Source organism: Miscanthus floridulus, chromosome 15, assembly GCF_019320115.1.
Source record: "Miscanthus floridulus cultivar M001 chromosome 15, ASM1932011v1, whole genome shotgun sequence".
Lineage (NCBI taxonomy): Eukaryota > Viridiplantae > Streptophyta > Magnoliopsida > Poales > Poaceae > Miscanthus > Miscanthus floridulus.
Window position 1 is genome coordinate 59,991,950 of NC_089594.1, and position 16,209 is coordinate 60,008,158.

A 16,209-nucleotide genomic window follows, 5' to 3' on the forward strand; every position below is an offset into this window, starting at 1 on the left:
TCTGCCGGCCTGGACGGTGTCCGATGAAGTGGCGCGTGACGCCTGCGACGAGAGGACCAGACCGCTCCAGAAAGAGGGCCGAGCTTACAAATGAGTCACAAAGTGACGTTTGGGGTAATAGTATTCTCTCTTTTTTCAACATAGTGAAATGTTATTAATATGAAATGAGAAATCTACTTGTACCATTTTCAAATATATCAAAATCAAATAAATGAACAGTAATTTATCCCCAAAGTTTACATTTGCTTACGGCAGGGCGTACCACAAAAACATTTCTCTTTGTTCAGCACTAGAGTTATAGTTACGTGCAACATAATCCAAGAGTTGAGAGAATCACAACATAATCCAGCAATGAGCTCAATGTTATTCAGACCACTATGAAGGGAACATTTAGATAGGCTCCCATCACATTATCCGACCAACAAATATCTCTCAACAGCAGAAAAAGTACACAATCCCCTCAAAAGTAAGGTACAACCCCTTGCTATGATTTCACCTCCTTGTGGCACCCAAACAAATAACAAACGGAAATAAATTCCATGTTTGTTTCCTTCTTTTTCCTAACTAAGATGTTTTTGAAGCTGTGTCATCTCATGGGAATTGATCCAAGATTCAAGTCAGTACTTCTGCGGTATCATTTTGAAGAATGCTTTGGGTCATCTAAAACACCAATATAACCCGTTGTCAAAAGGAGTTAACTGAGCGTATCTTAAGGCCCCTTGTGCGTCCAGGCGCACCGCCTGAGAGAGACGACAAATCAAGAGCCAGCCTGCGGAGAAGTTCGTATACAGAAACAAGTTTAAGCCCGAAGTCATCAGAAACTAATAGCATGGAATTGTGTAAAAAGAATATGGGCCAATGACATACAAGCATGTAGCTCCATTTTTGCCTTCATTACTCTCAGATTGCAACAAAATTTCTGAGTCAGTTTTGGACACGATAGAGTAACTTGCAGTTTCTTTGCTCTCCTTGTTAACTGAAGGATAATGAGGTTCACCATCAGAAAACTCACACAGAAGCATCAATACACAGTGAAAGTAAAAATATTTCATCGAACTTACGAAAATCATCTGAATCTTCTTGGTCATCATCCAGAGAAAGCAACTTCTGCATGTTACAATAACAATTATTTAGAAAAGATTTATATCATAATTGGAGACTTGCATGGAAAAAATCCAGGCAAGGTAGCAAATGATCTGGGTGAATTACCTTCAGATTCTCATAGCATGTCTCAAGGTCATCATTGACCAAAAGATGATCAAACAGACCTGATTCATTGGACTGATCAAGTTCAGCTCGAGCATTTCTGAGTCGTTTCTGGATTTGCTCCTCTGTTTCAGTACCCCTGTTTGACCAATTGACCAGAGAATAAATAAAGCGTGTCATCTAGTTATATGATTAAGAATGACATAATCCATCACATGAGGTTATCCAAACACTATATTTCATGAACTACAAATATACCGTGCCCGAAGGCGCTTCTCTAGTTCCTCGAACGATGGAGGGCATACAAAGATGAATATTGCTTCAAGAGAAGAAGCCCTCACGGATCGAGCTCCTTGGACATCAATGTCGAGAATACACCTCTTCAACGAAAAAGCAATGGAAAGATGAAGCAGTTCACCTTTCAGGAATTTTTATTAAAGATTGTAGTAGTCTTACCTTTCCCTCATCAGTTACAGATTCAACTGCTTCAATACTTGTGCCATATACATTTCCATGAACATGGGCAAACTCAAGAAATTTGCCCTCGCTTATATCTTTCTCTATCTTGCTTCGTTCTGTGAAGTGGTAGTGAACACCATCTATTTCCTTCTCCCTTGGAGACCTTGTAGTGTGGCTAACAGAAAATCCAAACTTCGATGGATAGTCTTTCATCAATTTTGCAATCAATGTCCCTTTACCAACACCAGAAGGGCCACTAATCACAACCGGTTTTTGGCCAACACCGATTACTCCCTTGCTCCAAGAAACAACTTCTGTTCCCTTGATTTTCCGTTGCTGCTTAACAAAGGGGGTGTCTATCTGAATGAAAAAAAGCAGGAGTTTGTCTGCCTAGTTAGGTTATGGATGTGTAAAACAAAAGGTCTGACCCAAGAAATTTGTTAACATCTATAGGAACAGAAAGTAATTATTAAGCACACTGTGCAAGCAGCTGGTGCATTCAAAATATCCAAAGAAGAACAGTATTTCAAGTCCAAACAAGAGCATTGTATCAATTTACTAGTGTATACCTCAAGGAACCAGATGGACTCATTCAAGGGAACACCCTTCTCGATAACCAATATCTTCTCATCACTGACAGGAATCACAGACTGCGACTTGGTTAGAAGTGGCTGTTTCCCAAGTATTGTGGGTACAACCCTGCAATGCAACAAGACCAAAAATATGAATGAATAGCTACAGATAAGTTGAGTGCAAGGGATCAGAGCAGACCAATGAAATGATGAAATGCGTTACCAAGTCTGAGTGAGTTTGTCGTGAATTTTAACAAAGGACGTTTTCGAGTCATCATCTGATCTACAGATAACATACTGCAAAAGCAAGAGAATGTTGGGACAATTTAGGTCCAGAGTATTTCTCAGAAAAATAAACAGCAGCCGATAACTGAAAGTGCAAAGTTAGCTTAGCAAAGGTATTAGGTAATGCAAAGTCCAAGCAGGTACAAGAAGCTCATACAGTATCATGTACTGTACCTACACTGCCTTTCTGCTTGAAAGAGAAAGGTCTAGCTGAGATGATGCGTGCTTTTTGAAAGTGACAAGGTACTCTACGGGCTATCCTTCTTGCAAAGGTACACATTCATAAAAAGAACAGCAGCTACTTCATATATAGGTAGTACAAAGTACGAGCATTTGTTCCAAGCCTTAAAGCCATAATAATAAGCATAATACAAGAAACAATCCCAGCAAACGATATATGTGAAGTACCAACGAACACCAGGCAGAGCTAAAAGTGAACACCAGGCAGCTAATCTGAACAGGCTAATCCATTCCATTCCATCGCACTCACCGTCTTATCGCCGATGTCAACGGCACTCTGTTTGCAGTCCTTGCCGTCGACGACGCTGAAGTGGACAGCCTCTTCACCCTGTTGGCCCGATCAATCAAACAGATCAAAATCAGGAGCCACTATTCCAATAGTACTTCACGTGCACATGGCAAACGTGCAAGCTGCCAAACGCACTTGCAAGCTCATAGATGTAGCACCAGCAGCTAACCAAACTCACCATGAGATGCGCTGCCGACAATCCGATCCGGGGCAGGGGCAGGTCGAGCGGAGGAGGCTCTACGAGGGCCTGTTGAGCACGGCAAACAAAGGAGATTAGGATCGCGTCACAGCGAACGAACGAGTGCATTTAGCAACAGAGCCATCCCGCTGCCCCCGAACCCGACGGATCGGGGGGAGAGAGAGGAGCGCTGGGTTCGACGGCTCTCACAGGCACAGCAAGGAACGAGAACATTTTGCAGGAGGAAGAGGAATAAAAGGAGCAACCCGCGCAAGCAAGCAAATATCAAGCGCGCAGGGATCACCGAGGCGCACCCGGCGGCCGGGCGGATCCTCGCTCGGCGCGAGCCCGGGTGGCGGCGGCGGCGCGGGCGAGCAAGGCGTGGTGGGTGAGAGAGATTATTATATTACAGAAGAGAAAGAATAACAGTAGGAGGGGGCGAGGGGCGACGCGCGGGGGCGGCCGAGTGGGAGGCGGGTACCTGGATCTGGAGCGGAGAATGCCGCGGCGGGCGTGGCGGGCGACGGCGCGGAGCGAGGAGGAGGGATCACGGCCGGCCGGCTGGCGGTGGCGGGGGAGGAAGGTGGGCTCGGAATCGGTGGGGGGAGCGACGACGAGGTCGCGGCCGTGTCTTTATACGACTTTTCCTCCCTTTTATTTATTATTATTTGTTTTTGTTTTGTTTGGACGAAGCGGAAGCGGACCGTGACCGTGTTGGGATTCGGATCTGGTCGTGGTCCGGCAAGGCAGCGCAGCCCAAACTCCAAAGCGCGGGTCCTTTTCGCTTTCCCCGCTTTGCACCTCACCTAGTCACCAATTTCGGGTTTTTTTTATATAGGCGGGATTTTTTCAGAAATGGTACCGTAGCATTTTCGTTGTTGTTTAGTAATTAGTGTCCAATCATAGTCTAATTAAGCTTAAAAGATGCGTCTCGTGAATTTCGTCTAAACTGTGTAATTAATTTTATTTTTTATTTATATTTAATGCTTCATGCATGCGTCTAAAGATTCGATGTGACAGGAAATCTTGAAAAATTTTGCAAAATTTTGGGAACTCAACAGGCACATAGTAAAATGCATCACAGATCCATTAGCTTTTAGATGTCATCTAGGTACATCAACTCTCAAAGTGTTTTTTTAAGTCTACTAACTTTTTATGTAATGCACTTTAGATCCATTCTAGTTCGAGAGCTTGATAATTTTTTATTTAACCCCCACCTTTTGATACATCTGTCTCAAAACAGCCCCCAAGGTAGCCTAGTCAATGGGCGAGTAGCCGCGTCAGGCCACCCACGCCACCGCCACACGAGCGAGCGGCGGGGCGCCCTTGCTAGTGCAGCCACGCCGCCACACGAGCACGCAGTGGCTGCGCGGGGCAGCCACAGTGGCGTTGGTCGAGTGGACGGGCTATCACGCGAGGCCAGCCATTCCGCCGTCGCGTGAGTGGGCGGGTGGCCGCACCGCTTGGATTCTTCGTCGGCGCACTGCTCCGCAGCATCATAGCACTCATGTCCTTCTTCTCCGTCGGCCTAGCGCACTACACGAGTATGAGCCTATGAGGACTCGAGGAGACACCATCGGGCACCAGATGTTGTGGTTGTGATCGCTCATGTGGGCGACGGTCATGGAATGCATGGCATGGAGACGTTATCTGCGCAGCTCGTTTTGTCCATGGAGAAGCAAGCATCTCGCCAACATCTTCTGTAACTGTGAGTACCATTGTGGCCGACGGGGCTTGACATCTGACATCTGGGAGATCCACCATACCACTATGTAGCGCTCGGAAGGAGTCAAATCGAGCGGGCGCGCGGGATGTTGCCATGTCGGCATTGGCGTCGACGCACATGCAATTTGGGACCAAGCTTGACCGGGAGGACGCGTAGGCGCGTGGGTGCATACTGCAGGCTCGTTCCAATTAGATGGCGCAGGCATCGCCTTCGTTTTCGGCAGACGTTGCAAGTGCAAGTGGAAGGTGCAAGACGGGGTGGGGAAAGGAGCTGATGCAGGCCGGCTCTAGAGCGGCACGCGGCCAGCCTAGCATGGGGGCGCAGCCCAACCTCGACCGCTCCGTACCTCACCCGCGTGAGCACCCGAGCCGCACATCGATCTTCGCGCTGGCCTACCAGCCGCGCGGAGAGCACACGCTCACTCGCCGGCTCCGAGCTCGACTGCGCTCGCCTGCTCCACATCTAACCCTGTCGTGTTGGGCCTCCGACTGGCTGGACGACGACGCAGCTGGCCGCCCGCACGGTGGCGTGACATGCCTGGCCTCGCGCGACAGCCCGCCCACTCGACCAACGGCAACGTGGCTGCCTAGTGTAGCCGCTGCGTGTTCGCGTGGCGGCGTGGCTGCACCGGCACAGGCGGCCGGCGGCTGCCAGCCCATTGACCAAGCTACCGTGGGGCTGTTTTGAGACACATATATCGAAGGGAGGGGGTGAAATGAAAATTTATCAAGCTCTCGAATAGTTATGAACTTGCAATGCACTACATAAAAAGTTGATGAACCTAAAAATGCACTTTGAGAGTTTGAGAGTTGATGGACCCAGATGACATCCCTCCAAAAATTAATGTACTTGTGGTGTATTTTATTTTTTTTCGCCTTTCGCTTTGCGTTTCCTTGCATTTTCCCAAGTTGACTCGTGGGGTGTTGTAACGTGTCCTGGACTGGACTTGGTTCTAGGTTCCTCCTCTGCTCACATGCACGCATGTAGACGTAGTCCTAGATTCCTGCTCCTAATTAGTACTGTAGCAGAGTACTATAGAAGAAGGAAAATGCTAAGTATACGCCCGTCGATCGCGGAGTTTTCTATAGCAAGGTGCTATGCAACATGGGAAAAAGTTGATCTGATTCTCCACATCGCAAGGATACGCAACAGGTAACGCTCACGATTGGGAGATGCACCCGCGACTATTGTAGAGTAGCCAGCTACCGTTGGCTGGGTGTTACAGCTTTCGAGCAAAGTCGTTCTGTTCTTCGGCACTACATCAGCAGCGAAGAAATAATATTTTCACATCGACACTAGGAGGGGCACTTGTCTCAAAAGTTGGGGAAGTAGCCAGCATTATACTTGAAGCAGAGAGCATCATGAAGGAAATCGAGAGTGAGTTTGAGATAATGCAAGCATTTATAAGTCAAGTAGATCAATACACTGGAAGCCACCAAATCCTAGAATCTTGGCTGAAGCATATAAGAAAGGTTGCCTGTGATGTTGAGGATATCATAGACGAATATGCATTTCTCCTTGGAAAAATGGTCAATGCAAAAAGCTCCCTGAAGAAAGCATTCCATCATTCTAGAAACATCAAAGCCTGGAACAACATCGCCTCTCAGCTGAAACATGTGAAAGCGCGCCTTCAACACCTAACAGTTATGAAAAAGAGATACGGCATCATAATATCTGAAAATGGTGTTGGTTCATCAAGCCATAATATTAGTCGCCAGTTCTACCTGTATGATTCTTCCTACATAAATGATGGCGACGATAATGTGATCATAATAGGGAATGAAGACAAAATGCAGAAGTTGGCACAGTGCGTAAACAACAATGATGTAGATCGTACAGTTATCTCCATCTGCGGAATGGGAGGCTCAGGAAAAACCACCCTTGTAAGAAGCCTCTACAGAGAACAAGAACTCGGAACTAACTTTGAGTGTTATGCCTGGATTACAGTGTCACGAAATTATCAAATTGAAGACCTTTTGAGTAAAGTTATCGAGCAACTTGATGACTCATATGAACACTGCGTGACTGATCATAATAATGATTTGGTGGAGAAGATCAAGAGTTACCTCATTGACAAGAGATACCTTATTATTTTGGATGATATGTGGAGTAGAGATTGTTGGCCATGCTTTGATCGAGCATTTGTGAAGAACAAGTACAGAAGCAGGGTCATCATTACTACTCGAATTGAAGGTGTTGCAACATTAGCTCAGTATGACCCTATCAAAATTGATCTTCTTTCACAACAAGACTCATGGAAGCTCTTTAACATAAAGGCATTCGGAACATCTACATGCCCCGAAGGACTTAAGCCATGGGCAGAGAAGATATTGGTCAAATGTCAAGGATTGCCCCTCGCTATCGTTGCTATAGGGCGCCTCCTATCTTACAGAGAAAAGGAGGAACAAGAGTGGCGACTGTTCTACAATCAACTTAACTGGCAACTAACAAATAATCCAGAACTCTACCGGGTCTCATATGTTCTTCTAGAATTGAGCTTAAGGGATCTTCCAAGCCACTTGAGGAACTGTTTCCTGTACTGTACCTTATTCCCTGAAGATTACCAAATTCGACGGAGGTGGATAATTAGATTGTGGGTAGCCGAAGGTTTTGTGGAAGATCGAGGAACAGAGACAACACTGGAGGAAGTTGCGGAGGAATACCTCAGGGAACTTGCTCAGCGCTCACTAATTCAAGTAACTGAAAGGAACGAATTTGGAAGGATAAAGACATTTGAGGTGCACGACCTTGTCAGGGAAATGACACTAACCACATCAAGAAAGGAGAGGTTTGCTCATATCTGCAATCACCCAGAAGTAACAGATGTTGGAGATGTGGCAAACCGTGTATCTGTGCACAGTGGCGGCCAAGTATATCAACCAGGCATATCTTCACAGCATCTACGCTCATTTTTGTTGTTTGATAGACATGTGCCTGTTCCATGGATCAACACTGCTTCGTCAAACTTCAGACTGTTAAGGGTCTTGTGCCTCAGATACTCCCTCCTTGAGGTCATTCCTGATGCCATAACTGGTTTATTCAATCTGCACCTTCTTGATTTATCACGCACTGGAGTGAAGAAGGTACCAAAATCAGTGGCAAGGCTCAATAAACTACAGACATTGCTGCTCAGGTTTGCTCGCGTGAGGGACTTGCCACCTGAAATAACCTTGGTCACAAGCCTCCGGCACCTGTCGGTGAGCAATGGCATGTATAGCACATCCATTATTGGTGGTAATATATGTGGTCTCAAGCAGCTGCATACTCTACGGGAGGTGAAAGCCAATAAAGATTTAGCTAAAAATCTTGGTTACCTGACGCAGCTAAGAAGCTTAGGCATCACTGGAATCCTCCAAAGCTACAGTGCAGATCTCTGGACTTCCATCATGAAGATGACTGCCCTTACAAAATTGGACGTCGGAACTAGTGGTGAGAAAGGATCCCTTAGTTTGGAAAAACTGAGACCTCTTAGGAATCTGGAGAAATTTTACTTGACTGGCAAGTTGGCAGAAGAGCTATCTTTTCCAATATGTGATGGTTTTCAGAAGCTTAAGGTCCTAACAATGCGCTGGTCTGGGCTAAAGGAAGATCCCCTCAGATTGCTGTCTCAAATGGTAAACCTCATTTATCTTAATCTTTATTGTGCATACGATGGGGGATCCTTGAAGTTCTGTTCTGGATGGTTTCCAAAGCTCAAGCAACTCTACCTTGGGAAGTTGGAGAACCTGTCGTCAGTTGAGATAATGAATGGTGCCATGACAAACTTAGCACACCTAGAGCTTTGTGAGCTACAGAATCTTAAAGCTGTACCTGAAGGCCTGAGATACCTTAGGTCGCTTCAGCACTTGAATGCAGGGAACATGCCAGGAGAATTTGTGGAGATGCTAGAGGGAAACGGCCAGAGATTTGTTCAACACATTGCTAACATTAAATGTGTATGATGTGTGAGAGAAACTGTCATCCTAACAGTTTGCCGCACTGTGTCCAGTACTTCTGATGATGAGCTAAAATATATCCAATTGATGTGAATGTAACTAGAACCAGGTTCACAGGATGCTCAAGTTTCGTTCTTATTCTAGTCGTGTCGGGTACATCATGTTTGTAACGCATCTTAATTATGTCCACACAGGCAGCTATGATGTTTCATTTTAAGTAGTGTTATTTTTAAGTTGAGTTGAAACAACTACTTGAGAGACAAAGAGAAGTTCCAACGATATTTTCTCAACTTGGACGGTTGTTGAATTATATTTAGACTAAAAAATATACCTGGAAAAGGGTAATAGGGAAGAAATAACTGGTGACTGGTAAATATAGACGCAAACGTAAAATGTAAATGCTGCTAATCTGGGGCTAAGTATTGTGATACATGTGACATTATGCACGCATAAGTTCTTCAAGATGAACAAACACTATAGACGCGAGAAAGCACCCAATTTGAAGTCTTAATTCAAAGGGAAAACGGTGTTTTTGCCCCTGTCCAGAGGTTCAATTGTGATTTTACCCCTTTTTTTCAACTTTGTGATTTTACCCATGTTATTTTGAAACGAATGAGCCGTTTGCCGGATGTCCGTTATTTAGAAGCTGATTAAACGATTTAAAAAAATAAAACACATAAAATCAGATGCGAAATGACTGGAATACCCCTTCCTCTTTATTCTTATCCGCTCATTCTCGCCGGCTTCGCCCACCGAGGCCCACGCCGGCCTCCCCAGCCGCCTTTCTTCCCGTCGCAGACGCTCCCGGCCACGAACGCGAGCGCCTCGTCGGCCGTGTACCGCGGCCGGCCTTCGGTGCCCCTCAGGAACAGCATCGCCGCGAGCACTCCACCCGCGCCGCCGCCCACCGAGAGGTCGAAGAAGTCGGCCACGCGAGCATCGGCGTCGCCCTTGTGGTCGCGCAGCCCGGCCTCGAGCCTCGCGAGCGCGGCGGCGGCTAGGAGCGCGTCCTCAGCGCCCGTGCCGCCTCAGCCGTCGATCGCCAGCACCCGCACGCGCCCGCCGTCCAGAAGCGCCCGCGCCGGCGTGTCGGCGCCGAAGAGGAACTTGCTCTCGAGCAGGGAGAAGATCTCGTAGCTGAGCTTGTCCACGCCACCCATGGCGACTTTCGTGGGCGGCGGCGACGCCATTGCCGCGTACGCTTCCATCTCAAGCAGCAAAGACAAGGGTGGGAACACGTAGCTTGGCTGGCAGAGTAATTGGAGCTCGAGATAGCTCGTGATGTATGAGAGTGAGACTGCGACTGCTACTGCGATCGGCGGGTGGCACGGGGCCAGGCGACGGGAAGGTGGCAGGAAGCGCCGAACGCTGTGCTCCGCTGGATCGGATTGCATGGGTGGGCACCTGGGCATGGGTGTGGCCGTGTGGGCGTGGTAGACCTCGCTCACCGCGCGCACGCACGCACGGACGCACCCGACGACGAAGCTTCCGCTTCCGCTTTCGCAGTCCGCAGCACAAAGCTGTCGGTGCGGGCTCCAGCTGTCATGGAGACGGAGCACCCAGCGGCGTGTGCGGGCGGCATGCCGGCGCTCCCTGGATGGCGAGAGAGATAGCGGCGGGCCTGGCCGCGATCGTGTGCGTGAGGGCCTTGACTCTTGAGCCTTGCCGGGGTCACGGCGGGCGCGACGTGGCGTCTGTAGTCCGTACACGCCGCGGTTAATGCAGCGGGGCTTGTTGTACCTCATGTGCAGTGGGCACCCGCCTTTGGTTCTTCTCCCCACCTCTGGTTCTTCTGGGCACGGGAGCGTACGTCTGCAACGGCGCCAATCCCTGCTTCGAGCCGGCGGCAGGGCACCACCTGTTCGATGGCGACGGCATGGTGCACGCGGTCCGCATCCGGAACGGCGCCGCGGAGTCCTACGCCTACCGTTCACCGAGACGGCGCGGCTTCGGCAGGAGCGCGCCCTGGGAAGGGCCGTCTTCCCCAAGGCCATCGGCGAGCTGCACGGCCACTCCGGCATCACGCGCCTGGCGCTCTTCTACGCGCGCGGACTCTGCGGCCTCGTTGACCCGTCCCGTGGCACGGGCGTGGCCAACGCGGGGCTCGTCTACTTCAACGGCCGACTCCTCGCCATGTCCGAGGACGACCTCCCGTACCAGGTGCGCGTCACCGCCAACGGCGACCTCCGCACCGTGGGGCGGTACGACTTCGACGGGCAGCTCGCCGGGTGCGTGTCCATGATCACGCACCCGAAGCTGGACCCGGCGTCCGACGAGCTGTTCGCGCTCAGCTACGACGTCCACTGTCCCGTGTCCCCTACGGCTTCCACGGCACCTTCACCGACGAACGGGAGCTGGAGGCCCAGACCTGATGATGACCCTACGCCCCAGCGGCTAGGCCCCAGCACCGCATCTCCGATGGGCGCGCCATGGCCGGACGGTCGACCCAGCGCCGCGCGCAACCGAGCCTCGGCCAGACAGGGGCAAAATCACAATTAGGCATAAAAACAAGGGGCAAAATCGCATGGGCATTCATGTCTTTTGTACAAAGTTTAACACCGTTAGAGGTGGATGACGGAGCAGAGGCAAACTGGTGCTTCGTGAATGGCACAGTAGGGGTAAATTCACAAAGTAAAAAAAAAATAGAGGCAAAATCACAATTTCGATACAAAACAAGGATACGAGCCCCTAATTCAAAAGACAGATTACCGGATCAGCGAGGGATTGAGGTGAACTGTACCTGGCTTCCCTTTCATCAGGCAGGCTCTCTAGGCGACGCGCCTTCGTCAGAGGCAGGCCCTCTCGTAGGCACAAGGCGACGCGCCATCGTGCTCCGACCGCCACCCCACGCCAAGGCGCACTCCCGCTAGGGCGGGCAGAGGCATCGGAGGCTCTGCCGGCCTGGACGGTGTCCGATGAAGTGGCGCGTGACGCCTGCGACGAGAGGACCAGACCGCTCCAGAAAGAGGGCCGAGCTTACAAATGAGTCACAAAGTGACGTTTGGGGTAATAGTATTCTCTCTTTTTTCAACATAGTGAAATGTTATTAATATGAAATGAGAAATCTACTTGTACCATTTTCAAATATATCAAAATCAAATAAATGAACAGTAATTTATCCCCAAAGTTTACATTTGCTTACGGCAGGGCGTACCACAAAAACATTTCTCTTTGTTCAGCACTAGAGTTATAGTTAGGTGCAACATAATCCAAGAGTTGAGAGAATCACAACATAATCCAGCAATGAGCTCAATGTTATTCAGACCACTATGAAGGGAACATTTAGATAGGCTCCCATCACATTATCCGACCAACAAATATCTCTCAACAGCAGAAAAAGTACACAATCCCCTCAAAAATAAGGTACAACCCCTTGCTATGATTTCACCTCCTTGTGGCACCCAAACAAATAACAAACGGAAATAAATTCCATGTTTGTTTCCTTCTTTTTCCTAACTAAGATGTTTTTGAAGCTGTGTCATCTCATGGGAATTGATCCAAGATTCAAGTCAGTACTTCTGCGGTATCATTTTGAAGAATGCTTTGGGTCATCTAAAACACCAATATAACCCGTTGTCAAAAGGAGTTAACTGAGCGTATCTTAAGGCCCCTTGTGCGTCCAGGCGCACCGCCTGAGAGAGACGACAAATCAAGAGCCAGCCTGCGGAGAAGTTCGTATACAGAAACAAGTTTAAGCCCGAAGTCATCAGGAACTAATAGCATGGAATTGTGTAAAAAGAATATGGGCCAATGACATACAAGCATGTAGCTCCATTTTTGCCTTCATTACTCTCAGATTGCAACAAAATTTCTGAGTCAGTTTTGGACACGATAGAGTAACTTGCAGTTTCTTTGCTCTCCTTGTTAACTGAAGGATAATGAGGTTCACCATCAGAAAACTCACACAGAAGCATCAATACACAGTGAAAGTAAAAATATTTCATCGAACTTACGAAAATCATCTGAATCTTCTTGGTCATCATCCAGAGAAAGCAACTTCTGCATGTTACAATAACAATTATTTAGAAAAGATTTATATCATAATTGGAGACTTGCATGGAAAAAATCCAGGCAAGGTAGCAAATGATCTGGGTGAATTACCTTCAGATTCTCATAGCATGTCTCAAGGTCATCATTGACCAAAAGATGATCAAACAGACCTGATTCATTGGACTGATCAAGTTCAGCTCGAGCATTTCTGAGTCGTTTCTGGATTTGCTCCTCTGTTTCAGTACCCCTGTTTGACCAATTGACCAGAGAATAAATAAAGCGTGTCATCTAGTTATATGATTAAGAATGACATAATCCATCACATGAGGTTATCCAAACACTATATTTCATGAACTACAAATATACCGTGCCCGAAGGCGCTTCTCTAGTTCCTCGAACGATGGAGGGCATACAAAGATGAATATTGCTTCAAGAGAAGAAGCCCTCACGGATCGAGCTCCTTGGACATCAATGTCGAGAATACACCTCTTCAACGAAAAAGCAATGGAAAGATGAAGCAGTTCACCTTTCAGGAATTTTTATTAAAGATTGTAGTAGTCTTACCTTTCCCTCATCAGTTACAGATTCAACTGCTTCAATACTTGTGCCATATACATTTCCATGAACATGGGCAAACTCAAGAAATTTGCCCTCGCTTATATCTTTCTCTATCTTGCTTCGTTCTGTGAAGTGGTAGTGAACACCATCTATTTCCTTCTCCCTTGGAGACCTTGTAGTGTGGCTAACAGAAAATCCAAACTTCGATGGATAGTCTTTCATCAATTTTGCAATCAATGTCCCTTTACCAACACCAGAAGGGCCACTAATCACAACCGGTTTTTGGCCAACACCGATTACTCCCTTGCTCCAAGAAACAACTTCTGTTCCCTTGATTTTCCGTTGCTGCTTAACAAAGGGGGTGTCTATCTGAATGAAAAAAGCAGGAGTTTGTCTGCCTAGTTAGGTTATGGATGTGTAAAACAAAAGGTCTGACCCAAGAAATTTGTTAACATCTATAGGAACAGAAAGTAATTATTAAGCACACTGTGCAAGCAGCTGGTGCATTCAAAATATCCAAAGAAGAACAGTATTTCAAGTCCAAACAAGAGCATTGTATCAATTTACTAGTGTATACCTCAAGGAACCAGATGGACTCATTCAAGGGAACACCCTTCTCGATAACCAATATCTTCTCATCACTGACAGGAATCACAGACTGCGACTTGGTTAGAAGTGGCTGTTTCCCAAGTATTGTGGGTACAACCCTGCATTGCAACAAGACCAAAAATATGAATGAATAGCTACAGATAAGTTGAGTGCAAGGGATCAGAGCAGACCAATGAAATGATGAAATGCGTTACCAAGTCTGAGTGAGTTTGTCGTGAATTTTAACAAAGGACGTTTTCGAGTCATCATCTGATCTACAGATAACATACTGCAAAAGCAAGAGAATGTTGGGACAATTTAGGTCCAGAGTATTTCTCAGAAAAATAAACAGCAGCCGATAACTGAAAGTGCAAAGTTAGCTTAGCAAAGGTATTAGGTAATGCAAAGTCCAAGCAGGTACAAGAAGCTCATACAGTATCATGTACTGTACCTACACTGCCTTTCTGCTTGAAAGAGAAAGGTCTAGCTGAGATGATGCGTGCTTTTTGAAAGTGACAAGGTACTCTACGGGCTATCCTTCTTGCAAAGGTACACATTCATAAAAAGAGCAGCAGCTACTTCATATATAGGTAGTACAAAGTACGAGCATTTGTTCCAAGCCTTAAAGCCATAATAATAAGCATAATACAAGAAACAATCCCAGCAAACGATATATGTGAAGTACCAACGAACACCAGGCAGAGCTAAAAGTGAACACCAGGCAGCTAATCTGAACAGGCTAATCCATTCCATTCCATCGCACTCACCGTCTTATCGCCGATGTCAACGGCACTCTGTTTGCAGTCCTTGCCGTCGACGACGCTGAAGTGGACAGCCTCTTCACCCTGTTGGCCCGATCAATCAAACAGATCAAAATCAGGAGCCACTATTCCAATAGTACTTCACGTGCACATGGCAAACGTGCAAGCTGCCAAACGCACTTGCAAGCTCATAGATGTAGCACCAGCAGCTAACCAAACTCACCATGAGATGCGCTGCCGACAATCCGATCCGGGGCAGGGGCAGGTCGAGCGGAGGAGGCTCTACGAGGGCCTGTTGAGCACGGCAAACAAAGGAGATTAGGATCGCGTCACAGCGAACGAACGAGTGCATTTAGCAACAGAGCCATCCCGCTGCCCCCGAACCCGACGGATCGGGGGGAGAGAGAGGAGCGCTGGGTTCGACGGCTCTCACAGGCACAGCAAGGAACGAGAACATTTTGCAGGAGGAAGAGGAATAAAAGGAGCAACCCGCGCAAGCAAGCAAATATCAAGCGCGCAGGGATCACCGAGGCGCACCCGGCGGCCGGGCGGATCCTCGCTCGGCGCGAGCCCGGGTGGCGGCGGCGGCGCGGGCGAGCAAGGCGTGGTGGGTGAGAGAGATTATTATATTACAGAAGAGAAAGAATAACAGTAGGAGGGGGCGAGGGGCGACGCGCGGGGGCGGCCGAGTGGGAGGCGGGTACCTGGATCTGGAGCGGAGAATGCCGCGGCGGGCGTGGCGGGCGACGGCGCGGAGCGAGGAGGAGGGATCACGGCCGGCCGGCTGGCGGTGGCGGGGGAGGAAGGTGGGCTCGGAATCGGTGGGGGGAGCGACGACGAGGTCGCGGCCGTGTCTTTATACGACTTTTCCTCCCTTTTATTTATTATTATTTGTTTTTGTTTTGTTTGGACGAAGCGGAAGCGGACCGTGACCGTGTTGGGATTCGGCGGATCTGGTCGTGGTCCGGCAAGGCAGCGCAGCCCAAACTCCAAAGCGCGGGTCCTTTTCGCTTTCCCCGCTTTGCACCTCACCTAGTCACCAATTTCGGGTTTTTTTTTTTATATAGGCAGGATTGTTTTGAGAAATGGTACAGTAGCATTTTCGTTGTTGTTTAGCAATTAGTGTCCAATCATAGTCTAATTAAGCTTAAAAGATTCGTCTCATGAATTTCGTCTAAACTGTGTAATTAATTTTATTTTTTATTTATATTTAATGCTTCATGCATGCGTCCAAAGATTCGATGTGATAGGGAATCTTGAAAAATTTTGCAAAATTTTGGGAACTCAACAGGCACATAGTAAAATGCATCACAGATCCATTAACTTTTGGATGTCATCTAGGTACATCAACTCTCAAAGTGTATTTTTAAGTCTACTAACTTTTTATGTAATGCACTTTAGATCCATTCTAGTTCGAGAGCT

The 16,209-nt window shown here is 47.8% G+C and overlaps 3 protein-coding genes and 1 pseudogene across 3 annotated transcripts; 2 read left to right on the forward strand and 2 right to left on the reverse strand.

The window, feature by feature from the left end:
• Positions 1-341: 341 nt before the first annotated feature.
• On the reverse strand, positions 342-3,867 carry LOC136508897 (guanylate kinase 1-like). The gene is given in 12 exon segments (XM_066503676.1): positions 342-687; positions 690-769; positions 868-976; positions 1,062-1,107; positions 1,210-1,345; positions 1,465-1,586; positions 1,663-2,025; positions 2,235-2,364; positions 2,461-2,534; positions 3,013-3,090; positions 3,230-3,298; positions 3,711-3,867. Coding segments are annotated over 11 exon segments (1,194 nt in total). The 5' UTR covers positions 3,233-3,298; positions 3,711-3,867; the 3' UTR covers positions 342-634.
• A 2,136-nt stretch (positions 3,868-6,003) lies between these two features.
• On the forward strand, positions 6,004-8,896 carry LOC136507515 (disease resistance protein RPM1-like). Its single transcript, XM_066502219.1, has 2 exons — positions 6,004-6,107; positions 6,181-8,896. The coding sequence occupies exons 1-2, from the start codon at positions 6,004-6,006 to the stop codon at positions 8,894-8,896; spliced, it is 2,820 nt and encodes a 939-aa protein (XP_066358316.1).
• A 1,152-nt stretch (positions 8,897-10,048) lies between these two features.
• LOC136507516 (9-cis-epoxycarotenoid dioxygenase NCED5, chloroplastic-like) lies at positions 10,049-11,389 on the forward strand (annotated as a pseudogene).
• A 618-nt stretch (positions 11,390-12,007) lies between these two features.
• Positions 12,008-15,648, reverse strand: LOC136508164 (guanylate kinase 1-like). Its single transcript, XM_066502792.1, is given in 12 exon segments — positions 12,008-12,469; positions 12,472-12,551; positions 12,650-12,758; positions 12,844-12,889; positions 12,992-13,127; positions 13,247-13,368; positions 13,445-13,807; positions 14,016-14,145; positions 14,242-14,315; positions 14,794-14,871; positions 15,011-15,079; positions 15,492-15,648. Coding segments are annotated over 11 exon segments (1,194 nt in total). The 5' UTR covers positions 15,014-15,079; positions 15,492-15,648; the 3' UTR covers positions 12,008-12,416.
• Between the last annotated feature and the right edge of the window lie 561 nt (positions 15,649-16,209).